The 25,946-nt window shown below is 45.2% G+C and overlaps 1 protein-coding gene across 8 annotated transcripts in view; it reads right to left on the bottom strand.

Annotated features, from left to right (window-relative positions):
* MCF2L2 (MCF.2 cell line derived transforming sequence-like 2) overlaps positions 1–25,946 on the bottom strand; it is a 196,788-nt gene continuing 170,842 nt past the window's right edge. For 2 of the 8 annotated variants that reach the window (XM_087725167.1, XM_087725168.1), the window contains exons 25-34: positions 23,267–23,339; positions 19,463–19,566; positions 13,870–13,965; positions 11,916–12,005; positions 8,606–8,677; positions 6,058–6,144; positions 4,102–4,220; positions 2,427–2,539; positions 1,608–1,711; positions 1–584 (exon numbers count right to left, since the gene is read on the bottom strand). In XM_087725167.1, coding sequence (XP_087581293.1) covers positions 487–584; positions 1,608–1,711; positions 2,427–2,539; positions 4,102–4,220; positions 6,058–6,144; positions 8,606–8,677; positions 11,916–12,005; positions 13,870–13,965; positions 19,463–19,566; positions 23,267–23,339 — 956 coding nt within the window. In that variant the 3' untranslated portion in view covers positions 1–486. Of the gene's footprint in view, positions 585–1,607; positions 1,712–2,426; positions 2,540–4,101; positions 4,221–6,057; positions 6,167–8,605; positions 8,678–11,915; positions 12,006–13,869; positions 13,966–19,462; positions 19,567–23,266; positions 23,340–25,946 lie in introns of those variants that run through there. The other 6 variants (XM_087725172.1, XM_087725169.1, XM_087725170.1 and 3 more) reach the window with 6 other exon arrangements.

The raw sequence follows: 25,946 nt of genomic DNA, 5'->3' as shown, positions 1-25,946 counted from the left end.
GGGGGGGGGCTCCTCTGTTTTTTGATTGTCTTGAGATAACAGCATGTAAGTAGTAGATTGAGCCACCGAAAACGAGTGGCTGATCAGCTGATCCAAATTGGGAAGGAACACCTTTCATTCCGCCCAAGAGAAGATCACCTTGAGGATCTGGTGATCTGAGAGTTTCAAGAATCCAACACTCCGCCCCGAAGCTGAAGGGGGGCATCGTCCATCTAATTTAGGCTAATTTCGACGTTCAAAAATGCAGTGCAAAAAAAAAAGCATATGATAAGGTAACTGGGACACCTTTAAAGTTTAACCGATTTTGAAATTTACTAGCTTCTTCTTCTTCTTCTTCTTCTTCTTTTTTTAATGTGTTTCACGTTGACAAAATATTGAATTGTGAAATCCGGAGCTTGGGGGGAGGGGGGTGTAAAAGGCAATTTGGTCCAGCTTCTGCAGGTAAACAAAGAAGATTGAGCCCTGAGGTGATGTTTCCTGGTCTGCTCAGCTTCCAGCTTTCTGTCCAGCTGTTAAGCTTCTGTTCAGCTCCACCTTCATTTCTGAGTTTGTGGATACAGAGCTGTGGGTATCGCTGTAGACATCTGAAATGGGAACACACCAACAGTATCATTCACCTTCTAGGTAATAAATTACCAATATAATCTTGAAGCTCTTCCTCAACTCAAAGAAGCTCACAATACAAGTACCCTTGACTTACAACCACAATTGAGCTCAAAATTTATCTTGCTAAGCGAGGCCATTGTTAAGTGAGTTCTGCCCCATTTTACAACCTTTCTTGCCACATTTGTTGAATCAGTGCATCTGTTAAGTTAGTAATGCAGTTTTTTTGTGTGAAAAGCAGCCATAAGTCACTTTTTTCAATGCCGTTTGTTTCACTAAATGAATGGTTGTGAGTCAAGGACTATCTGAATAAAGTTGCATTTTTTACATTAATATTCCATCACATTGCCCCTCCCCTCCCTACTCTCCCATTCTTATCTCACTTGCAACTAAATGTACTGCACCCTCATTCCTTCAGCCCTTACATATACTTCAGGCACGCAAGGTGGCTCTGGGCGGGTGAAAAACGGGCCTAACGGAAGTTCGGTAAGGCCGGAAATGGGCCTGTTTCTGGCCTTACTGAATTTCCGTTAGGCCTGTTTTGTGGGGGAGGCCATTTACCGAACTTCCGTTAGGCCCATTTTCTGGGGGAGGCCATTTTCGCTCTCCCGGAGGCTTGAAGAAAGTCTCTGGAGCCCAGAGAGGGCAGAAACTCACACACCCCCGCCATGGTGCAGGAGGCTGACTAGGCCACGCCCACCAAAGCCATGCCCATACAGCAGTCGGGCAGCAAACCCCTTTCTAAAATTTTTGAAGCCCACCCCTGGGTCAGGATGGATGAGGACGGATGGAAAAAGGCCTGTGGCTTATGGATGTTGTTACTAGGCGCTTATCTGCATACCCTTTGGGATATTAATGAGTATATTAATATGACAAGGATAGTCCAGTTGACCAATGCTCTGTGTTTCCAAAGAAACAATATGCCAGAATATATATTTTTTACTACTTAAGAATGCAGAATTAAATTAGAAACCTAAAACTTTGCAAATTTTGCTATGGCTTACCTGAATTGCTGATTCTACAACTGTTGTTGGCTTCACTTTCTGCTGGTTGTAACAGACTGGAAGGTATCCAGTCTGTTTTTTCCGAAACTAGCTTCTTTACTAACCTGAGTTTGGAGAGGGGAAAAAAATAATTTCCTTTTTTCCCTACATTTCAGCCAATGCGGGTGTTGTATATAGCATGCAATCTTTCTAAGTTAATAAAGGTAAAGGTTCCCCTCGCACATATGTGCTAGTCGTTCCCGACTCTAGGGAATAATACTCATCTCTGTTTTAAAGCCGAAGAGCCAGTGCTGTCCAAAGATGTCTCCATGGTCATGTGACCAGCATGACTAAACACCGAAGGCGCACGGAACACTGTTACCTTCCCACCAAAGGTGGTTCCTATTTTTCTACTTGCACTTTTACATGCTTTAGAATTGCTAGGTTGGCAGAAGCTGGGACAAGTAACGGGAGCTCACTTCGTTACGCGGCACTAGGGATTCGAACCGCCTAACTGCCGACCTTTCTGATCGACATGCTCAGCAGCTTAGCCACCGAGCCACCGCGTCCCTTAATATAGGATTGTAATAAAGCTAGTCCACATATAAGTACTTCTTGCAGAAAGCAATCAGAGGTTGGGGAAATGTTCAGAGACAGGTCCAAAACCAATTATAAATCCATCTAATACCATTAAAGATTTTTTTTTCTTCCGGAGAATCACTCCTTCCTTCCTTCTCCTTCAATTTCTGTTTTTTTCAAGATTCAGCCAATAACCCAGAGGAAAGCATTTTAATTATGACTTAAAAATTGTATGAGCAAGTATATATATCATTTACTCACCATTGTCCATTCTCTCCTTCCTGAATAAACTGTACTAGATCGCCCTCTTCTAAGGTGAGGGAGTCTGGGAAGCAGGTGTCAAAACTCCCTTCCACCCGGTATAGATTCGATCCCTAAAAAACGAATGAAACCAAGCCACAGACGGTTATTCCCAAATATAGCCAGCGGTATTTTATTGATACACTGCAAATGTTCATTAATATAAATCATGCTAGGAAAAGAGAAAGTAGGTTTCTCTTTTCCTAGCATATAATAAATATAAAGGATCTACAAATATTTGGTACAGTAATGTCTACATGTTAATCTCTGTAATGGTATGCAGGAACGAACTTGGGAGACAGGAGAAAAAAAACCACCAACCAGACAATAATCAGTATCATGCCACAACATACGACCTTTATGTACTGTTGTTGCCCTCTAGTCCAGTGGTGGGTTCCGGATCCCACTGCAACCGGTACGGTTGCAACGGGGCCCAACGTGCACCACATCAATGCGTGCAGCGCGCACATGCGTACTTACCTCTTGCGACATCTCCGCGAGCCTCTGTGACGCTCCAGCTGCTCGGCGGAGCATCGCACAGGCGCCATGCGCTCCATGCGCATGTGCGGAAGCGCCGAAGAGCTCAAATACAGGCGAGGAGCATCAGAACGGTAACTGCTGCTCCAGGCAGGCACCAGTACGCCTGTACCGAGGCGTACCCCCTGCAACCCACCACTGCTCTAGTCTCATCTAGTGGTTGGAGAGACAAATATGTCCCAAATATGCTATAGACATAAATGCGAGGACTGGTTGCAGATTTACTTTTTTCAGCACTGCTGTAACGTCGAATGGCTGCTAAACAAGGCTGTTGGTAAGCGGGGTTTACATATACACACACAGATTCATTCTACAATTAATACAATACAATACAATACAATACAATACAATACAATACAATACAACATAATACAATAGCAGAGTTGGAAGGGACCTTGTAGGTCTTCTAGTCCAACCCCCTGCCTAGGCAGGAAACCCTATACCATTTCAGACAATTGGCTATCTAATATCTTCTTAAAGATTTCCAGTGTTGGGGCATTCACAACTTCTGGAGGCAAGCTGTTCCACTGATTCATTGTTCTAACTGTCAGGAAATTTCTCCTCAGTTCTAAGTTGCTTCTCTCCTTGATTAGTTTCCACCCGTTGCTTCTTGTTCTACCCTCAGGTGCCTTGGAGAATAGTTTGACTCCCTCTTCTTTGTAGCAACCCCTGAGATATTGGAAGGCTGCTATCATGTCTTCCCTTGTCCTTCTTTTCATTGAACTAGACACATCCAGTTCCTGCAACCGTTCTTCATATGTTTTAGCCTCCAGTCCCCTAATCATCTTTGTTGCTCTTCTCTGCACTCTTTCTAGAGTTTCCACATCTTTTCTACATCATGGTGTCCAAAACTGAATGCAGTATTCCAAGTGTGGCCTTACCAAGGCATTATAAAGTTGTATTAACACTTCACGTGATCTTGATTCTATCCCTCTATTTATGCAGCCTAGAACTGTGTTGGCTTTTTTGGCAGCTGCTGCACACGGCTGGCTCCTATTTAAACGGTTGTCCACTAGGACTCCAATATCCCTCTCACAGTTACTACTATTGAGCAAGGTGCCACCTATACTGTACTTGTGGTCAGAAGCATGTTACCTACATTAGAAGGGTGGCTGTCTTCCTCCAAGTCTGAAGAGTTTGAGAGGTCCTCAGTGCTGGATGGAATGGCTTCAAAGTCCTCAAATGTATCTAGCGAGGGCATCTGTTTGCTCGGCCAACCTTCATTAAAAAAAACCAGAACACTTGGCATTATCTCCTGTTGCATATTAGATATCAAATCCAATTTGATTTTTTTAGATAAGATAAAAGCAGTCTTGTAAAAATAATCATAATTGGGAGGCAGAGCCAGCTGTCGGCTTGAAAGATTGACGCTGGAACTAAAAAATTAAAGGAGAGACAGAATACTATGAGATTTGGAATAGATTCTACCAATGGTTGGATTTGAGGAATGGAACGGAAAAGAGCAAGCATGTGTAGATGAAAAGAAGATGTAATATATTAGGTAAATGTAAGCGTTTATAAGGAGTTGGGTATGTTTATATAATTAGTAATTAGTAAAGTATATTGAATACAGAAGATATTTATGTTATACTTTAGTTTTGTATGGCAGAGATAACGCCAGGACGGTTGCACCATGTCCAACTATTTTTCACAATAAAGAATTATAATCATCATCATCATCATCATCATCATTATCATTATTATTATTATGTGGTTAATGTTTGGTGAGATTCACAGCCTTTGGGGCTGGTTGGTAGCTCAACAGCTCGAGTCCTAACCAAGAACCTAGGAACTGTTAAGTAACGTCGGAGGATATAAGCTGTTCCAAGTAGGGTGGTTTTTTGTAGAATCAGAACGTTCAAGTCTGATAAATTTAAAATTTCCAAATAGCGAGGTAGCCCTTTGGGTATTGCTCCAAGGGCTCCAATTACAATCAGGACAACTTTCCCTGCCTCGCCCACAGAACCAGTAGTAAAATGTTTTGAATTTCACCACTGGCTCGGTTAGGCGGTTAAACACACCTGGAGAACATCACTTTATTGGAGATTGCTGCATGACAATCAAAACAGGTATTTCTTCTGAAAAGTCATAATCAAGACAAAAATAAAGGAATCCCTGTGGGTTTTACTAGTCATAGCTGACTTTAGGAGACAGTTCTCATCCCCATTTCTTTAAGCCAGTGAGCCCGCACTGTTCAAAGACATTTCCACAATCATGAGGCTAGCATGTTGTCATGCCGCAGTGTAAAGTGTACGGTGAAACACAGAACACTGTGAGCTTCCCACCGAGTGGTACCTATTTATCTGCTTGCATTTACGTGCTTTCGAACTGCTAGGTTGGCAGAAGCTGAGGCAAGTGGCGGGAGCTCACTCCGTCAAGCGGTGGTAGGACTCGAACCACTGGAGTAGAGACCTTCTCTGGAGTCTTTTAATCATGACAACATGGTGAGAATATCAGCAATGCATGAGGTGTGTTCTGAAAGGGACCACTTCTGCTTGATCTTTTTTGGGGCTTGGCCAGTTGTTAATATTTGAGTGGGAGACTTCCAGTTGGTGCCGGAGACTATGGGCATCCCTGGGAAGTTGGGAAAAGAGACATCCCAGAAGAAGACAATAGCCAACAATTTCAGCAGCTTTGCCAAGAAAACTGCACTGTGTACATGAAATCACCAGGAATCAACTCGACTCAGGGAGCAGCGTAGGTAAATCAACACTCTGAAGAGCTTATGATTTTCAAAATGGGGAGAAAGAAAAGAAGAGGATGGATAAATAGAACACAACTGAAGTCGATGGTAGAAAGAAAAAAGTTTAGGTGGCCAATAGGAAATTTAAAAAATGATTTTCATGCTTTAATCAATCAAGTCTGTTCTGCCATAAAACCCCAGTCAAGTGTGGAGGGCATGTTTAAGAATCTAGGTCTTTATGTAAAAGAGCTCCAGTCCATTTCATAACCCAGATAAATTTTCTCCGTACCAGATCTTTTTTTTTTCTCTCACCAAAGATATTCTCAAGTGCATATGAGCATCTGATCTCAAAAAAGATTGATTTCTTTTTACCTGTCTGTGAAGCTGATCTGGGCACCATTCTTGCAGAGGAAACGGCATTGGAGTTAGCTTGAGCCAAGAGGGTGCTTTCAAAGGCATCTGGGATAGGAAGCAGAGTTTTCTATAATTTTAAAAATGCTGGTTGGCATCCGTCTTAAAGGTGAAATGGTGAGCATGCAAACTTCCCTTTGACAAAGATCAAAGATTGTGTTAAGGGAAACAGGTGTCCCCAGGACCACTTACTCTGGATCAGTGGAGACTGTAGATAGAACATCCAAAAAAAGTAAATAAATATCAAGATGGCAGCCTCACCTACGTAACTGGGTCACAACTGCATTGAAAAAAAGTGACTTATGACCATTTTTCACAGGTAGGACAGTTGCAACACTGCTGGTCATGTGACTTACAATCGGATGCTTGACAACTGATTCATATTTGTGACAGCTGCAGTGTCCCGGGGGTCATCCATTCCCCTTCTGACAAGCAGACTCAATGGGGAAACCAGATTCACTTAACAACTGTGTTGCTAATTTAAGAACCATAGTGATCCGCTTAACAAATGTGCTGAGAGATGTCGTAAAAAGGGGGGGCAAAATTCACTTAACACATTTCTCACTCAGCAACTTACATTTTAGGCTCAATTGGGGGTCCTAAGTTGAGGAGTACCCGTATCAGTCTGCTATTGCTACTGCTACTAAGTTAACAACCGCAGCGATTCACTTAACAATTGTGGTGAAAAAAAAGGAGGCAAAAGTCACCATCTCACCTGTGGACTGGGATCAAAGTAAAGGGATTATCATGGACACATGGGAGAGCCATCCTATTGTCTGGGATTGGTGCCATGGTTAAGTCTATAGAAAGGTCAGGAGTCACAAAAAATCTACAGCAGAGGTGTCACATTGTCATCACGTGATGTATTGTGACTTCCCCTCCTTCGCTAAACCGACTGTAGGCGTGGCCAGCGCGTGAAACGAGTTTTACAGCCTTGTTCTAGAGCAGTGTTTCTCAACCTTGGTCACCTGAAGATGTGTGGACTTCAACTCCCAGAATCCCCCAGCCAGCAGAGCTGGCTGGGGAATTCTGGGAGTTGAAGTCCACGCATCTTCAGGTGGGCCAACGTTGAGAAACACTGCTCTAGCGGGACAGACTTGAGAAAGGCATCTGACATTTTCATGGAGAACTTGAGGTGTTCACCAACAGAACTTTCCTACCACTAGAGGGAGCAGTGATATTAAAACTCTCCTGTGCGGGGAATCATTTTATATCCTCTTCCGCGTTAAGTGAATGCTATAATTTTTGGATTTAAAAGAGATAATGTAAGACCTTAGATGCCAGGGCAATCTGAACGTGGAAAGCATGCAGTCAAAAAGTCACAAGAGGACACCGTTCTAGAATCAATCAGGTGAATCTCTATCCACCCAGAATTATTCCCCTTTTATATCTGACGATACGCCATCAAAGGACTGCCGACACATTCCGCGTGGTTACCGATTAGCAAATTAAACAAGATTAGCATTAACCAAGCACAGCGCAGGCAAAAAGAGTGAATGCCACAGGTAAGCACGCATTCAAAGTCACCAGGAGTTAGCATTCTCAAAGAAAGCAGAAGGCAGAGCTGCATTCATTCAAATATGAGCGACGGAGATGGAGAAGATTAAGAATAGGGAAGAATAGAATGAATTGAACTGTGAAGAAAAATAGGTAATTTTAGGCTAAGGCTGCCTTTGATTATGCCATTTCAGGGTTTCGTGTCAAAACAATAAGAGACAGGTGGAGACAGGTGAAGCTAGTCGTCACTTATAAAGCCCTTCATGGTATTGGACCTGGGTACTTGAGAGACCGCCTGCTGCCAATCACCTCCACTAGACCGATTAGATCCCACAGATTAGGCCTCCTCCGAATTCCATCCGCCGGCCAGTGTCGACTGGCGACTACCCGGAGGAGAGCCTTCTCTGTGGCTGCTCCGACCCTCTGGAACGAACTCCCCGTGGGGATTCGGACCCTCACCACCCTCCAGGCCTTCCGCAAAGCCCTCAAAACCTGGCTGTTCCGACAGGCCTGGGGCTAAAGAGCTGTTGCCCCCGTCTCGAATGGTATGACTGTTGTGTGTTTTTAAATTATGCATTGTTATGTTTCATTTTTTATTTTTTGTCTGTACCCCCCTTCCCTGATTTGAATTGTGAGCCGCCCTGAGTCCCCTTCGGGGGAAAAGGGCAGCATATAAATATAATAAAATCAAAATCAAATCAATCCAGAAGAACTGTGATTGATTGCATTTAAAAAACAAATGCATCGATTTAACTAATTGATTTGCCCAGTTCTGAAGAAACTTTTCAAGTGAGAAGCGAAACCTCTTCAAGGGGGAAAAAAAAGCTCAGTGGCCTCTTGAAAAAGCACCTTTGAGTGTTCAGAGATGGAGTGTTCAGCAGTTAAATATAGTGATGGACAACCAACAAAACTCATCTGATTTGAGCGATTCAGAGGATGGTTTGAAATGTTAGCGAGTGATCATAAGGACAATCTACCAATCAAACAGCATGCAGGGATTCGGAAGCTGTACCTTCAAAACCGAAAGGCGTTGGATCGCTTTTGATTTCGTGCCTCTTGACTTTCAACGCAGGAACAAGGGGACCTGTGCAAAGTTTGCAGATAATAAAGATTGGAAATCCAGTTAGATGATGCCAGGCCTGCTCTCTTAACATAGAGAAAAAGGTTCAGCAGTTGATGGGAGAAGCACAAGGTTGTGAGATCGGCAGCAAACTATCCAATGCTTCGCTTTTATCAATTATTTCCGCTTAGCGAAAGAACTATAGGATTCCTACCAAGGGAGTCGGGCTCAGACTGATCTCCTCTCTTCATGCTTTAAGAATTATTACATTTCATGCCCGTATATATGAGTTTTCTGTTCACACTAAACTTTGCGTGATTCCAGCGCATGCAACTCTGCCTCCATATTCTCTCTGACTGCAGAAAATTGAAGTTAAAAATGGATAAGACAACAGAGCCTCTAATATTATGTCGACCACGAGAATACATTTTGCATTGATAGATAGTAAATTTCCCCTTAGTTTTTTCCTCTCGGCGATGGAAGTTTGTTCACTTACATCAGGGGTGTCAAACTTGATTTCAAAGAGGGTTGTGGCGCACCTTGGAGACCAGGCTGGGATGGATGTAAGCAGGGTGGAAGTGACCAGCTTCCCTCCCATCCTCCCTCCCTCCTTCTCCTTCCCATTTCCCTCCCTCCCTCCCTCTCTCCTTCTCTCCTTTCCATTCCCATGTCTTTCCTTCCTTCTAAGGCTGACTGTGTTCCAGCCAGGGCAGCAGCCATCAAGTTATAGATTAGGACCTGGACCACAGCTGAGGCACCAGGGGCCGATCCTTCGCTGTCTCAAGGGCAAGGGTGAGATTCAGCCAGTTCGGACTGGTTGGGGCGAATCAGATGCTAATTTTACACCTGGTTCACCGAACCAATAGTTGCTAGGACTGGCTGGCCCCTCCCACCCCTCACCTCCCAGGAGTCCCCGTTTTGGATGTCAGGTGAGTGCAGGGCCCATGCAGAGGCTCTGGGAGTGTGAAAAACGGGCCACTCGGAAGTTCCAGAAGTCTGGAATTAGGCCCGTTTCTGGATTCCGGAGCCCAGGGGAGGCTGTTTTTGCTCTCCCGGAGGCTCAACAAAAGCCTCCGGAGGCTGGGGAGGGTGAAAACACCCCTCCACCGCCGTGGTGCAGGCCGAGTAGGCCATGCCCATTCAGCAACTGGGCAGAAAACTGGTTGCTAAAAGTTTTGAATCCCACCCCTGCTCAAGAGTAGCCCCATGGGCTAAATCTAACCACATCCTGGGCCGGATTTTGTCCCATGGGCAAAATTTGAATTTGACACTGACTTACGTAATATATTGCATTACCATGTTTTTAATCAGATATAACCTGGGATAATAAAGATGTCCTTGAGTCACACCCTGCTCTTGGTAACTGCATCCATTTCACACCTGGTAATTATACACCATTATCTCTCTCAGCAACTCTTCTGAAAAACTTGGTGTGTTATTTTTTATTTCCAAGTCTAGCTAACAGCCCTGGGATTTTTTTTTGGAGGGGGGGAACTTTTCCATCCAAGGGTTAACTGGGCTGACCCCACTTAACTGCAGAGACCCACTAAACTAAAGTATTGATAACATGCTGAGTATCATGATAGAAACTGAATCACGGGTTTCCAGGAGAAACTAATATTCGTGACCCGTCAAAAGCGCGGAGGACAAAATCGCGCTCGACGAAAGCACGCATGTGATGTCATCACAGCGCGACGAAAAAAATTAAACATTGAAATAAAATTAAAATTAAAGCAAGCCGATTCACATAAAGGTAAGGGTTAGGTTAAGGGTTAGGGTTAGGTTAAGGGTTAGGGTCAGGGTCAGGTTAAAAGCGTTAGCGTTAGGTTTAGCGTTAGGTTAAGGGTTAGCGTTAGGTTTTTTGTTACGTTAACGGTTAGGTTTAGGGTTAGATTTAGGGTTAGGTTAAGGGTTAGGTTTAGGGTTAGGTTTAGGGTTAGGTTTGGGGGGTTTAGGGGAAGGTTTTAGCTTTATTTTTACATTTTTCGATCACAGCGCGATGTTTTCGTCGCGCTGTGATGACGTCAAATGCGCGCTTTCGTCGAGCGCGATTTTGTCCTCCGCGATTTTGTGGTGGAACCCTAATATTTTGGTGATCCAATGGTTTTCCATGCAGCATTACAAAGTTGGGCCTTGGTTTTCCCCTTCCTTCTGTCAGGCCTGGAAGCCACTTTGTGCATTGGGCCTTCAAGCCAGCCACATTTAACGCTGTGAGAAATTGGGAGGGGAGAATATATGGAGTATGGGAGATATATAGTCAAAATAACATTCCTTTCTCAGAGAGTCAAGGACGTCTCGCCCTGCACCTGGAGTGGTGTGACTGGGAGGCATCTCCAGTTGGGATGGTGCCTGATTGGACCCTGTGATGGACATGTGGGTGCTGGGCAGGGACGTGAACTTTCTTTTGGGTGGGGAAAAGCCACATGTGCTTAACAACCACAATGATACACTGAACAATTGCGACAGAACAAAATAACAGAGTCGGAAGGGACTTTGGAGGTCTTCTAGTCCAACCCCCTGCTCAGGCAGGCAACCCTATACGATTCACTTAATAACTATGGCAAAAAAAATGAGTGTAAAATCAGATGCAGCTCACTTAAGAACTGCCGTGCTTGACAATGAAAATAACACAGCTTCTTCATGTGGCAATCTGCCCTGCTCTGTGAATCAGCTGAGAAGATAAAGGTAGGAAAATAGAGCCGTCGGGTGGGCCCATCTGATCGTCGGGGTGAACTGGTTCGCTCCCAGCTGATAGTCGGAGCTACCGGTTCGCCTGAGCTTGTCCGAACTGGTAGAATCCCACCCCTAAACATCCATTTAGGACCTTTATTTGCCAAAAGTGCATGCGTGGAAGGCTGTGTGCTCACATTTGCACCCTGTTCACATTCGCAAACCAGTAGGGAAGGGGAGGGTATACACCAGGGGTGGGTTTCAGGCGGTTCGCGGCGGTCCCTGCGAACCGGTTGGTCGGCGAACCCGGAAGTAAGTAACTTCCGGGAACGCCGAAGGATCCACCCGCCCGCCCGTGTTTCTTACCCGGTTTTGATGAGTTCTGCGCTTCAACGCATGCGCAGAACGCATACAGCGCCTGCGTGATCCTCCAGGAGCAGCTGGAGCATTGCACAGGCGCTAGTACGCATGCGCGCACTGCGCGCGTGCACGAGGACGCCGCCGGCCCCGTTCCAACCGAACCGGTTGGAACGGGGCGAGAAACCTACCCCTGGTATATACTGACCTAATGGGTTAGTTAGTGTGTCCATACCTTTGGTTAGAGAAGATGTGTTAGTTGTGGTGTTGATGGAGGAAGCTAAGGAAAAGCGACGGGGAACGTCTCTCTCTTTAGACCCTGGATCTGGGAGAGCAGATAGATGCAGGTTAAGGGTGAGGTAGAAAATATGCAAAAATGAATAAATAAATTGAATAGCAATTCTGCCCAGCCTTGGTGCCCATCAGACGATGTGGGTTTACAAGTAGAATTTCCATCATCCTTGATTCGTAACATCTTATAGAATCTACCCGAATTGCTATGATGCCAAATCACATTTTATTGCTAAATTGATGGCCGGGAGGACTTATAAAATGTGCTCACCAGAATAACTAAACTTTGGCTGCAAAATGCCGGACGCTCACCAAGAGGCATCTGTGAGATCCTTAAATGTGGAAATACTTGCCGCCATCTGGTGGTTGTATTGATCTTTACAGCCCAGATGTGGTAATGTTTCCAGAAGATAACTGATAAAAAATGTTTTTAGCAAACACATGCTTGGTTCTCAGGCCCCCCATTTAGTTTGTAAGTGGTGGAAGGCTTAATTCATCATGCAAATCCGAATTCATGGGTTGGTTAATGTGTTTTTAAATTATAACCAAGTTAAATGTGTTATCTGAATGCAGGCTATCTTGTGTGTCTCCTCCTATTAGCACTTTCTGCTAATGAATCCTAAGTGTCAGAATTTATTACAAACCATTTTGTCAAGTCCCACTTAAGAGTTTTAACCACACTTATTTTCAATTTTTGTTCCAATTAAGAGTTTCACCTTTCTATGGTTACCCTCCCTCAATGTTCTTGCTACTCTCACTTCTTCATCTTTAATATTCTCTGTCGATTCTTCTCAAAGCAAAAATAGCCAGTTCTTTGAAGAAGAAAGATGCCCGCAAGAGAGGCATGTCCTGAAAGGATTCTATTTGGAAGGTTGTGCTGCCCCGGCAGTATATAGCTAGTGTAGGAATTAAGGATTGGATTGGATTGGATTTATTAAATTTATAGGCCGCCCAATCCCGAAGGACTCCAGGCGGCTTACAGAAAATAAATTTTAAAAGAAGGGTTAAAAACAAACAGAGGAAAGCAGATTAAAAGAAGCACATCATGCACCCAGTCTAATCGGGGCTGGACCTCGGTCGAGAGGTCAACAGCCCCAGGCCTGCCGGAATAGCCAGGTTTTAATAGCCTTTCGGAAGGCCATGAGAGTGGGTAGGCTCCGGATCTCTGGGGGTAGCTCATTCCATAGGGTCGGAGAGGCTACAGAGAAGGCCCTCCCCCGGAGTGCCGCCAGCCGACATTGTCTGGCTGATGGCACCTGGAGAAGGCCCACCCTGTGCAATCTTATTGGTCGTTGGGAGGTGTGCGGCAGAAGACGGTCTCACAGATATCCGGGTCCTAGGCCATGTAGGGCTTTAAAGGTAATAACCAGCACCTTGAATCATGCTCGGAGACCAATAGGGAGCCAGTGCAGCTCATGGAGGATAGGTGTCGTGTGGGTGTACCTTGGTACCTCATGTTTTCTCAAAAATCTAGAATCTAGTTTTCTCAAGAATCCAGTTTTCTCAAAAATCTAGAATCTGGTTTTCTAAAAATTTGGAATCTAGTTTTCTTTTAAAAAGTCTAGAATCTAGTTTTCTAAAAAAAAATCTAGAATCTAGTTTTCTCAAGTTTTTTTCTTCATTCCCTGCTTGGGATGGGCGTAGCTTTTCAGTGGCTTACCTGCACACATGGAGGGGGAACACCCCCTGTTCACTCCATGCATGTTATCAGCCTTCTGTGAAAGGCACGGATGCACAACCAGCGCAAACAGAAGACATGGCTGTCGGAAAGAAAACTTTGCTGCAGTGCGCGAGGGATGGGGAGGGGGCATGAGACAAATCAGGTCAGATGGGAATGAAGCCGCAGCAGCGATGGCGGATAGTGAAGGTGGAATGGAGACGGATGTGGAGGCGTTTACCTTTGGGTAGAGCTCTGCGGTTGGAAAGCCCTTGTAATGTAAACCGCTTTCGAGCAAGAGCTGACCGCTCAAGGTTAAGGCTGGTGGAAGAATCGGCTAGGAGAGAAAGGCAGAGGGAGGAGAGAAGGAAGGCAAGAAGGGGTTAATCTGGCAGCTTAGGAAGACAGGCCAAGGTTCAAGCTTGAGGAAGGGACCAGGAATGGCGGGGCAGTTTGAGCCCGTGGCTGCTGGAGCAGGGAACCAGGAAGGAACAGGGACTGAGTCAGACGGTGGAGCAGGAAAACAGGAATCGAACCGGCTGAGCCAAACTGGGACTATCATGCACAGGAAAATGGGTTTTAGTAGCTGGGTTTCATTAGTGAGCAAAATGGAAATTGGGGGGAGGGAGGGGATTGGCAATCCTGAAAGGACAAACTCAGCGCAAAGTAATTAAAGAAAGCAAAGATCAGTGCCCACAAAATATCCCAATGCGGAGATTGGAATTACAGGCAGTCAGGTTTATACGGCAGCCATCACATAATTATCGTCAGTTTGTACATGAGAGGCTTTGGGTTTAAAGAGTGGAACACCTCTAGTGGAACAAAAGAGGTATGAAGGTTGCCTGTTGTGTATTCACAATGTAGCCAAAATGGCTGGCTGACGACGGCTCTAGGATTTCCTCAGCATCCATTCATTTCAGAGGTGGTATTCTACCGGTTCGGACTGGTTTGCCTGAACTGGTAGCGGAAATTGCGGATGGCCCCGCCCTCTCGCCCCAGCTCTACGGCATCCCGTTTAGGCCCCTTTTTTCACCAAAAGCGCCTGCGCAGCGCAGGCTGTGCACATATGCGCGCTCACATTTGCGAACCGGTAGGGAAGGTAAGTCAATACCACTCCTGATTCATTTGCTATATATGACCATAACTTTTCAGCTTAAGAAAACAAACATGGCATACTGAAACAACAACAGTTCTCTTGAAAATAATGATGTGTTCTTCAAGTTTCCTCTGTCCAGTTGTGTCTGCCTCTAGAGGGCAGTGCTCATCTCTGTTTCCTAGCCAAGGGAGCCAGCATTGTCGGAAGATACTTCCATGGTCAATTGGCCAGCAGCATTGCTAACACGCCAAAGGTGCACAGAAGCTGTTATCTTCCCACCAAAGTGGTACCTATGTCAACTCTGAAGCTGGCCTGACTGAGGCCATTTTGAGGCTCCAGAGTTGCCACAATGGAGATGAGGGCTACGAAGGGGGGAATAGAGATGGTTGGGGTTTTGTAGCCAAAACAAAATAGTTTCCCCTGAGAACCAAGGACGTTCCCGCAAAGGTGGCGGAAGAGAGGAGGAGTGAAGTTTCCAAGCAGCTACGGACAGCACCTTGATTGGACCATATGACTGGTTGTTTGGGAAGGTGGGGAAACTTTTAATTAGGTGAAAACTGTGGGAACCTTTAGAGTCAGTTTCCACCAGTCTGTGAAATGATATATCCAATAAAACTGTTCTTTAAGGAATCTACCTGCCTCGGAGTTCTGGTTGCTGTGGGTATATTACTTGGAACCCTGACAACCTATTTATCTACTTACGTTTACATGCTTTCAAACTGCTAGGTTGGTAGGAACTGGGCAAGAATGGGAGATCACACAATACTTGGATCTCAAACTTCCAACCTTCTATCAACAAACATCTTAACCACTAGGGCGCCGCACCCCCATGAAAAGTTAAGAATTACTTAAAAGTAACAAATACAAAGCATTTTGTTGAATATAGTGTTGGTCTCGTACAAAAGTACACGCTTCAATTAGCAGCTGTGCTAATGCTAGTAGAAAAATAACAAAATACTAAGGTAAACAAGTTTCAATAAATGCCTCCTTTGAGTTGAGCTCAGCTCCTGAGGATGACTTCCAGCTTTCTTGGAAGTTTTCTATTAATTTTATCTCCGGAGATACTTTTTTTTGACTTCTACTCCAGTCTACAGCCGTCCTTAGTGGTCTCAATTAACTTTCATAAATCCTCCAAGTTTGCCCAACCGGGAAACAAGCAATATTTAACCCAATAATTTCACGATTTGCAGGCACAACAACTATTGTAAGCCTCACAGTATCTTGGACAAGATCTAGATCAGTGATGGCGAACCTTTTCGGCACCAAGTGCCAAAAAGGGAGCATGCATGCTTGTCTGGGACGCAACCTGGAAGAAGAACTGTTGGGTTTGACATGGCTCTGCGTGCCACTTTGGGCACACGTGGGATAGGTTCCCTAGAGCAGAGGTGGCGCAGTGGTTAGGGTGCAGTACTGCAGGCCACTTCAGCTGACTGTTATCTGCAGTTCAGCGGTTCTAATCCCACCGGCTCAAGGTTGACTCAGCCTTCCATCCTTCCAAGGTGGGTGAAATGAGGACCCAGACTGTGGGGGCGATATGCTGACTCTGTAAACGGCTTAGAGAGGGCTGAAAGCCCTATGAAGCGGTATATAAGTCTAACTGCTATTGCTATTGCTATCATGAGGCTAGATTAATTTGCAATCCAGAATCAAAGGAAGAGATTTGAACTTTGAGCATTGTAACAATAGGTTTCGGGGGGGGGGGGATTAAAAACGATTGGATTTTAATTCATTATGTTAAAATATTAAATACCTCACTTTTTAAAGTCTGTGACTAAGTGCAGGAGGTGAAATTGAGATGAAAGAAAATTAAGGAAATTAGGGTTTGCTGCTGTGTTTTTCTGTTCATTTACTCTATTAATTCCTACTCAGCAATAGGTGTACTCCAGGTCAGAAATAGGAAGGAAGGAAGGAAGGAAGGAAGGAAGGAAGGAAGGAAGGAAGGGAGGAAGGAAGGAGAAAAAGGTTTTCTTGTTATAATATAAGATATAAGCTTTAGATCTACCCTGTTTCCCTGAAAATAAGACCTCTCCAATCAGGCTTCTGAGGGCATGTGGTAAAATAAACCCTCCCTGAAAATATTGCAACACAGCAGCAACCATGAGGTGACCACGCTCGCCACCTCCTGCACCTCAAAAATAAGACCTCCCCAAAAACAAGGCCAAGTGCTTATTTTGGAGGTCAAAAGAAAATAAGACCCTGTCTTATTTTCAGGGAAACACAGTTAAAAAAAAACTTGCTTTGGCTTGTTGATGTCAAACAATAAGGTTAGTCCTGCCAAATCAACTTAGCTCTTCTGTCTTTATCATACAATTAAGACAAAGAATTTCTGAAGCATGGAGGGAATTCAACATGGTCACTTAGGCAACTGATCCCAGGCTGGCTATTATTCTCCTGCACCTAGTAATCATCGTTCTAAATAAAGCCCTAACCATCTTGTTTATCCTCATCTCACACCTGGAAACTGGGTCAGTCCAGTACAAATTATTTGTTTCTTGCCTCTGACGTATTTTACCAAGGACAGTTGCAATCGTGCCATAAAAGCCTTCCCAAAGAATCCGAGATTCCAAAACAGGTGAAATGAATAAATTTAACTTTGTTCAGCTTCATCCTGTTCCTCCAAAGGTCTGGCTCTTCCTTACTTCAGAGTAGACTCAGAGGGAAAGGTGTAGGCAATTGATGCCTCTGCTAACTTTGACAGTCTTTTTTTTTTTAAATCCCTGATTCTATTCACTCTCTGGGTTCTATCATCTAGGCTCAAGTTTCTAGGTTCTATCATATCTCAAGACTTAAAATGGACACCTAAGATCAAAAACGTCATCAAAAAAGCACGACAAAGAATGTTCTTTCTGTGCCAACTCAGGAAGCTCAAACTGCCCAAATAGCTGCTGATTCTGTTCTACAGAGGAATCACTGAGTCTGTCATCTGCACCTCCATAACTGTCTGGTTTGGCTCTGCAACCCAACAAGACAGACAGAGACTTCAGGGGATAATCAGAATGGCAGAAAAAACAATTGCTACCAATCCACCTTCCATTGAGGACCTGTACATTGCACCGGTCAAAAAGAGGGCTGTGAAAATATCTGCAGACCCCTCACATCCTGGACATAAATTGTTTCAACTTCTACCCTCAAAACGATGCTATAGGGCTCTGACACTAGATACAAGGACAGTTTTTCCCCAAATGCTATCATTCTTCTTAACAATTAATCCGTACAACACTGTCAAATTATCTACTAAAACTGAGTTACTATTATTCTTCTCTTCCTTCCTAGTATCTATCTCTCCCCACTTATGACTATAACATTGTTGTTTCTATCTTTCAATTTATATTGTTTTTATTTGTTTCCTAGTACGATTTGATTGCTTATTAGCAACCTTGACTATCACTAAGTGTTGTATCTTTTTATTCTTGATGAATGTATTTTATTCTCTTATGCACACTGAGAGCATATGCACCAAATTCCTTGTGTGTCCAATCACACTGGGCCAATAAAGAATTCTATTCTATTCTATTCTATTCTATTCTATTCTTCTATTGTATTCTATTGTATTCTATTTTAACTTTGTCCCCCTCTCAACTGGAATGCGGTCCTTGAAACCTCTACTGGAACTGGGAGATGTAAGATTTTCTGTCCTTTTATAAAGCATTATGAAATAAATATATCCTTGTCTGGATGGCTTATTTGGCTGGAATTATATAGGAGCTGAAAGATGCATTGGGTATGGGGAAGGAGGGCAAAAACGTTTGTGCACCGGATTTTGGGAAATATACATCCCCCATTTTTATTGCTGCAATGTGGACAGGCATGCCTTAGAATGAAGAGACCTGACATTAAACCATTGTAGAATTTCTTCTTGGCCAGCAGGGGGTGCACAAGAGATGCTGGGATGATGTTGCCCATTCATCTGGGCCAGGTCTCTCCCCTGTCTTCCCATCTTTTCTCCAATGAATTCTCCCGCATGATGTGGTCAAAGTAAGTGAGATTCAATGTTGTGATTTTGCCTTCTAGTGACAAGAGCATGATAGAGCCAACAATTTCACTGTATCAATCCCTATTTTGATAGGCTAATTGTCCAAGTGCTTCTGTTCCCATGACCCCTTTCTTCTAGCTTGTTCTGACCCAAGCTTCCTTAAAAAGCAAGAAGCAGGGTCTTGGTCCCGGCAAAACCCCTTTTATTTACATGACTGTGAATTCCTTTCATTCACAGTCCACAAGACTTAGCAAACAGCCTTTCAGAGGAATGTTTATCAACACGAACCTTATCTCCTTTGGAGAGCTGCCAAATAACTAGTATCCAAACGCAGGGCAAGGCAAAACTTGGCACAAAGTCTCTTATAGTCACAAACGGAACTTTCCACTCTTGAAATGACCAAATGAACGAATTGCTTCCTGCAAAAACCCACTCCCCTTTCGCTCCTCTTTTGTTTCCTATGGAAGGGGCCAATCACTTCCAAGGAGTGGCTTTCCTCCTAAGTTAACCCTGCTTTCTTAGTTGTTCTTGTCTTCTGGCAGCTCTGCGCATGCACACACTGGGAACAGGCTCCAGCTGTTCCTCTGCCTCACTGCTGTCTACCTCCCTCTCTGCCTCCGACGCAGAGCCCTCATCTGAGCTCCCCTCAGTCCCCAGGACTGGGCCATGTTCCTCCCCAACCTCCTCACTGTCTGACTCTGTTGCGAAGTTCTGCTGGCTGCCGGTAGGCCACAACATAGCTTTTCGGTCTTCTACACGGCTTACCTCTTTTCTGCCTGGTGCTGGGGCTCATGTTCCGGTTGTTTGACGTTTCCAAGCTTGAGAGTTCAGATTTATTTTCGCACAGACTCAGGGATTTTCTGCCGTACCTTGTGGAGTCAAAAGAGATGTAGCAAACATGGTTAGGTGACAGCTAACATGTTGAAAGGGATCTGTTGCATCAAGCAGAGCATTTCAGCATCTTCTTACAGGAACACTTGTTTTAAAAATATACCACTTTATAATGCCTTGGTAAGGCCACACTTCCAATCTCTTTGTCAAAGCCTCCAGCGATGAAGCAACCACAATTTTTGGAGTCAAGCGGTTCCATTGGTTAATTGTTCTCACTGTTAGAAAATTTCTCCTTAGTTCTATGTTTCTTTTCTCCTTGATTCGTTTCCATCAATTGTTTCTTGTCTGGCCTTCAAGTGCTTTGGAGAACAGGTGGGCCACCCCCTCCTTTGTGGCAGCCCCTCAAAGGTTGGAACACTGCTATCATGTCCCCCCGTGGTCCATCTTTTCTCTAGATACATTAGACCTGTGATGGCGAACCTATGGCACGCATGCCAGAAGTGGCGTACAGAGCCATCTCTCCAGGCATGCCAGCCTTTGCCCATTGCTCTTCCGGTTCCGGCGTGCACATGCCAGCTGGTCTTCGCGCGTGCAGGAGTGCTGGAAATCGGAAGAGCAGGTCCCTGCCACGCATGCTGGGAGGCTGAGCTTCTGGTTTCCGGTGCGCACATGTGTGGTGGCCAACTGGTCTTCATGCGTGCATGCATGCCAGAAACCAGAAGGCCAGGTGACCGCCACACGCATCCGCACTGGGGAACTGCTCTTCCTGTTTCTGGTGCTCCCCCATCCGCCCGCCTGCGCTCCTGTTTCGGCATGTGATGCTGAAAAAGTTAGCCAATACTGGATTAGACTAAGAAGTTGAAGCAATGGGCTGAAGCCTGGGATGTTCTCTCTCGCACCCCACTAACTCAAGTACTGCAATGCCTAGCAACCTTTTTTACCCCCTGCCAGCCCTTCATGCCATTGTCTTCGACCCCTTGCCAGCCCATGGTTTGATTGTTGGAGATGGTTGTAACAGCTAGGCTTGCCTCTTTGGATACACGTAAGTCCTTAACTTACGACCACAAATAAGCTCCCAATTTCTTGCCACAGTTGTCAAAATCTCCCTGGCAAAGTGACGAAAGGATGATCACATGTACATGGCAACCCTTATAAATCTGTGCCAGTTGCCGAGTGCCCAAATTTTGATCACATAACCATGGGGAGGCTGCTAGGGTCACAAGTCCAAGGACAGTTTGCAAGTCACTTTTTTCAGTCCTGTTGTAACTCCAAACAGTTGCTAAGAGAATGGTTTTAAGTCAATAATTACCTGTATCATCCAGCTGTTGATTAGACATAACACCTACGTGCCATTTCCTGGGAAATTCTAAATGACCAGTTTAAACCTATTATGGGAATTGAGCTCTTCAAACAACATGCCCCATGTTCTTTTCTTGTTATGTTTGATTAGTGAGGTGCTATTACTACTGATCTGGACTGCAAGCCAAGTCCTCAACTCTGCATATTTGTGCACACGTAGATTGCTGTATTTTTTTTAGTTTATCTGGTTCACCTTTAAGAAAACTTCAAATAAGTTCCATAATTCTACATTTATATTTCTGTAACTGTCAATTTATACCTCTGGACATCTTAATCCTCCTCAGGAAACAACCCAAATGTTTAGCTGAGTAAATGCCACACGTAGAAAATGCTCTTGATTATCTGCTCCTACGCTCTTGTCAGCCCCTTCTTATAATCCATCGCCCTGAAGACAAAGGCTGTGATGTAATTCCCTTTGCAATACCGCAATTCTTTAAAAACAAGATATGAATGTCACGTCATTATAGGTTTTCCTTGGGGCTGTCTTTGGATGCAGTGGATTTTTCCTCTCTGAATTTCTTCTCTTGTGGGTAACAAATCAAAACACAGCAAATTTTAAAATCTGCTTTAATCCTTGCATGCAACCTTCTATAGCAGTGATGGCTAACCCTTTTCCCAACGCATGCCAAAAGCGGGGGGGGGGGCGCAGGGGGGTCATGCACGGGTATGCCCACACCCATAATTCTATGTGCACGCCCCTCTGCTTTTGGCGCATGATTGACCCGTTTTTCACCCTCTCCAGGCTCCAGAGGCTTTCTAGGAGCCTGGGGAGGGTGAAAACAGCCTTCACCGCACCCCCAGAAGCCTCGAGAGGCTTGAGGAGGCTTCCCTGAATCCTCCGGAGGGCAAAAACCGGCCAAAATTGAAGCCCAAAGTCAGCTGGTCAACGCGCCCTTGTGCGCTGGAGCTGACAGGGGAATGCCTCATGTGCCCTAACAAATGGCTCCACGTGCCACCTGTGGCATACGTGCTGTAAGTTCACCATCACAGTTCTATAACTTCGCTGGCCTCATCTTTTCTCCAAAACCTTTATGTTTATTTTGGATTAAATTACATGACAGTCTGACCATATCTCATGCAAAAAGATGTTCTACTGCTTTATTCTATAGGAGAAACCCAAAGGGGTTCCTGAGAGTAGCTTTAGACTAGGGCCTCTACACAGGAAATCCTTGATTTATGACCACATAAGTTGAGAGGCGGCGTCAGAAATGGTCAAGATGGCATCTACCACCTTGTGAGTTTCCCTGCTGGCACCTGTGAAAAACTAGGAGCCACATTCTGGTTTCCCAGCGCTGAAGCCACCAGAATTGTTGAGAAGTCATAGAAAGACTCTAGGCGAGTGGTTCTCAACCTGTGGTCCGTGGACCCCTGGGGGCTGCGATGTCATCACAACAAGGTTCACGAATACTTGAAGAAATGTCATGATTTAAATCTTAAGTGGTGGGGGTCTGTGGCAGAGGTGGGTTCCTACCAGTTCGCACCTATTCAGTAGAACCGGTTCGTCAAATCTACCGAACCGGTTAGAAGAGGTTCCACCAGTGGACCCGGAAAGCAGGCCACACCTACAGAAGAGGTTCCAAACTTTTTTGAAACCCACCACTGGTCCTTGGACATGATTATTCTACACTATCATGCTCCTATTTATAAAACTCAGTGCCTCTGTGAAAGGTAAGGATGACTACTGCGTTTGTGGTGCAATCAGAACATTGTGTGTGTTGAAGTTGTTTTAACGCAAACCAAAGATGCCTTTTAAAAAACAAGTTTACATCCTATTCTTATGCACGCCAGTGCTGTGTGTGAGGTAATTTAAGGTGGTTCTGACAAGTGTCATTGGCATCTTCATATCTGGTCACAAGGGCGGCAAGCCACTCCCATCCGGTCACATGGGCAGCAAGCCACTCCCACAAAGGAGGCCACACCCACAGAATAGGTTCGAACAATTTTTGAAACCCACCACTGGTCCATGGCCATGATCCGTGGTCACAAAAAGTATTTAAAGGGGGGTTTGTAGGGAAGAAAAGGTTGAGAACCACTGCTCTAGGCCAGAGGTCAGCAACCAGCGGCTCTTTTATCCCCCTGCTGCAGCTTCCTGTCGCCGGTTCGCTCCACAATTGATAGGGCTTTTGGTCAAGACAGGTAGAGGAAAAAGGATGCCGCACTAGGAGGAGACTCTATGGTGGGGGAACCAGACTTCTGGTCAGCTCCAGAATTTGAATGGGGGGACGGGGATTCCAGTTAAGACCTTTATGGCTCTTTGAGTGTTTGAGGTTGCTGACCCCTGTCCCAGGCCTTTCTGGCTGGGGAATTCTGGGAGTTGAAGTCCACAAGTCTTAACGTTGCCAGGATTGTTCTAGGCCACACAGTTTGGGTGTTTCGTACCTGGAAGAGTTTCCTGAATTCATTGGTGCGTGATAAACGCTCTCTGTGATTCTTTGGTGAAGCTGGCTTGCTTCTGTTGAAGGAAAAGAAGGAAAACCAAAATGAATATTTCATGTCTTCACCTACTGGAACAAATAAGCTTGAGGATAAGGTCTTTTTCCAATAGCCTAGACCAGCGTTGGTGAACCTTTTTTTGGCTCGCATGCCATACCCGTAATGCAACATGCGATACCTCCAGTGCGCATGCATGAATGAGAGGCGCTCCCCCCATTTTTCCATGCTTTTTTCGCCTTCCCCAGGCTTCAGAGGCTTTATAGGAGCCTGGGGAGGGTGAAAACAGCCTCCACCCCCCACCCCTGGAAACCCATCAGATGCTTCAGGAGGCTTCCCTGAATCCTCCGGAGGGTGAAAAACGGCCAAAAGGAGGGTGAAAATCTGGGTTTGCTTTATACGTCGAATATAGCATTTTTGGCCTCCTGAAACCCCACCCCCTTTGCAAAAAGGGCCATGCATAGCCTTTAGGAGGCTTCCAGAGTGCTCCTGGGGGCTGGGGAGGACAAAAATAAGTGAAAAACAGGCCGATTTTTGCTCGTTTTTGCCCTCCCAACCCCCAGGAACACTCTATAAGCCTCCTAAAGGCAATGTGTGCCCTTTTTTTTAACCGTTTTTGGGAGGTCTGCAGAGTGCACAACCTTTTTTAAAAAATTTGCCTCTTTAAAATCTTGGTGCGTCTTATACTCTGAAAAATATGGTGAGTTGCTATCACCCGCTCCAACTCCTGCTGACCCAGCAGTTTGAAAGGAGGCAACTGCGAGTAGATAAATGGGTACCACTTAAGTGGGCAACGTAACAGGGACATGAAAAATAGCATTACCAGGGTTACAAGGGAGTGGCAATTCCTCTATTTTTTAATACAGCAACTTGCCCTGTTAATGTAGGTGGGAATTGACTTGGCAGTTCCTTGATTAGGCTGTTTGTCTGTTGGTAGTTCCTTGATTGGGATACTGTTTACTTTTGGTCTAGTGTTGATTGTTGGTCTAGTGTTAATCTTGGTGTTAACCTCGGTTCCACCACAAATCCGCGAAGCCCTTATCCGCGGAGACATAAGCGCGAAGACTAATTCGCGCTGTTCGAAGCGCTAAGGAAAAACGCGACCCTACCGCGATGACATAATCGCGGAGGGCAAATCCGCGCATTCCCAAGCACTCAGTACCCTAAACCTAACCCTAACCCTAACCCTAACCCTAACCCTAACCCCTAAACCTAATCCTAATCCTAACCCTTACCTTAATTGAAATCGGCTTTCTGCTGCGGCGCCGTTTTAAAGCGCCCTTCTGTTGCCGCGCTGTTGTCGCAGCGGTGATGACGCGCGGTGATGACGTCACGGCTTTAGCGACGCGCTTATGTCTCCGCGGATAAGGGCTTCACGGTTTTGTCGTGCCACGGTTAATCTCTGCTGAGCTGGGTGTTGATTGCTGGTGAGGAGGAGTGTTGTGCAAGCCCACAAATACAGGGGTCGGCAACCCTAAACACTCAAAGAGCCATTTGGACCTGTTGCCCATGGAAAAGAAAACACCAGGAGCCACAAAACCCTTCCCATGCCTGACTATTTCCTGAGCAGCCACAGAACTCGCATACATAGTTGAATTAAACGTTCTGTTTTCTTCTGAAACTTTTCTTGGATTTATTTATGGTTGGCCTACTGGAGGTCGAAAAGCTCAATAAATCGCATGCTGGGCGGGTATCACCCATTGGCGGTTGTAATGCATATTTTGAGCGACAGGGAGCCACAGCAGAGGGATGAACACATGCGGCTCCAGAGCCGCGGGCTGCTGACCCCTGCACTAGTATATAAACAGAGCAAACACCACTACCATTAGCACGAAGGTTGCCTTAGCATTCATTCCTGGGGGACAAATGTAGGAGGGAAAGGCACAGAGGACCCTCCTGCCACTTTGCCACAGCTGGTACAGGATCAAGACAACAGTCAGAGCGATGCAGAACAATCTGAGCAGCTGCAGCTTGGCTAAACATGGGTCCCAAGGGTTGCCTGGCCTCGAAAGCAAGGAGAGGAGCAAACACTGGGGAGAGATCAGGTTTTTATGGTGTCTTGGACTCCACACAATAGAAATATTTATGGGGGGGAGGGAAAAGTCAACGCGGCAGCATCATGAAGTTTTATTGAGAAGGTCATCCAAGGTGGAGGAAGCGAAGAAAAGTTGCTAGATGCGATGCCCACGCATCAATGCCACCATGCTTGAAATTTTGGGCTTGCACAACCTAGAACTACGCCGACTAAGGTCTGACCTAAGTGTAGTACACAAAATTGTCTGCTACAACATCCTACCTGTCAACGACTACTTCAGCTTCAACCGCAATAATACAAGGGCAAACAATAGATACAAACTCAAGGTAAACTGCTCTAAACTCAATTGCATCTTCAGCAACACAATGGTCAACGCCTGGAATGCTCTACCTGACTCCATTGTTACATCCTCAAATCCCCACAGCTTCAACCTTAAACTGTCTAGCTTGGACCTCACCCCACTCCTAAGAGGTTGGTAAAGGGGGCGTGAATAAACACACCAGCGTGCCTACCGTCCCTGTCCTACTGTCCCCATTTATTTGTACCCATTTCCTGTGTTCATGTTCATGTCCATGTTTATACTTAAACCTGTTA

The sequence above is a fragment of the Thamnophis sirtalis genome, unplaced genomic scaffold (assembly GCF_051295495.1).
Source record: "Thamnophis sirtalis isolate CommonGarterSnake01/CBP01778 unplaced genomic scaffold, rThaSir2_p1.2 scaffold_11, whole genome shotgun sequence".
NCBI lineage: Eukaryota > Metazoa > Chordata > Lepidosauria > Squamata > Natricidae > Thamnophis > Thamnophis sirtalis.
The sequence above is the reverse complement of the archived record's forward strand: the minus strand, read 5'-3'. Positions and strand labels throughout refer to the sequence as shown.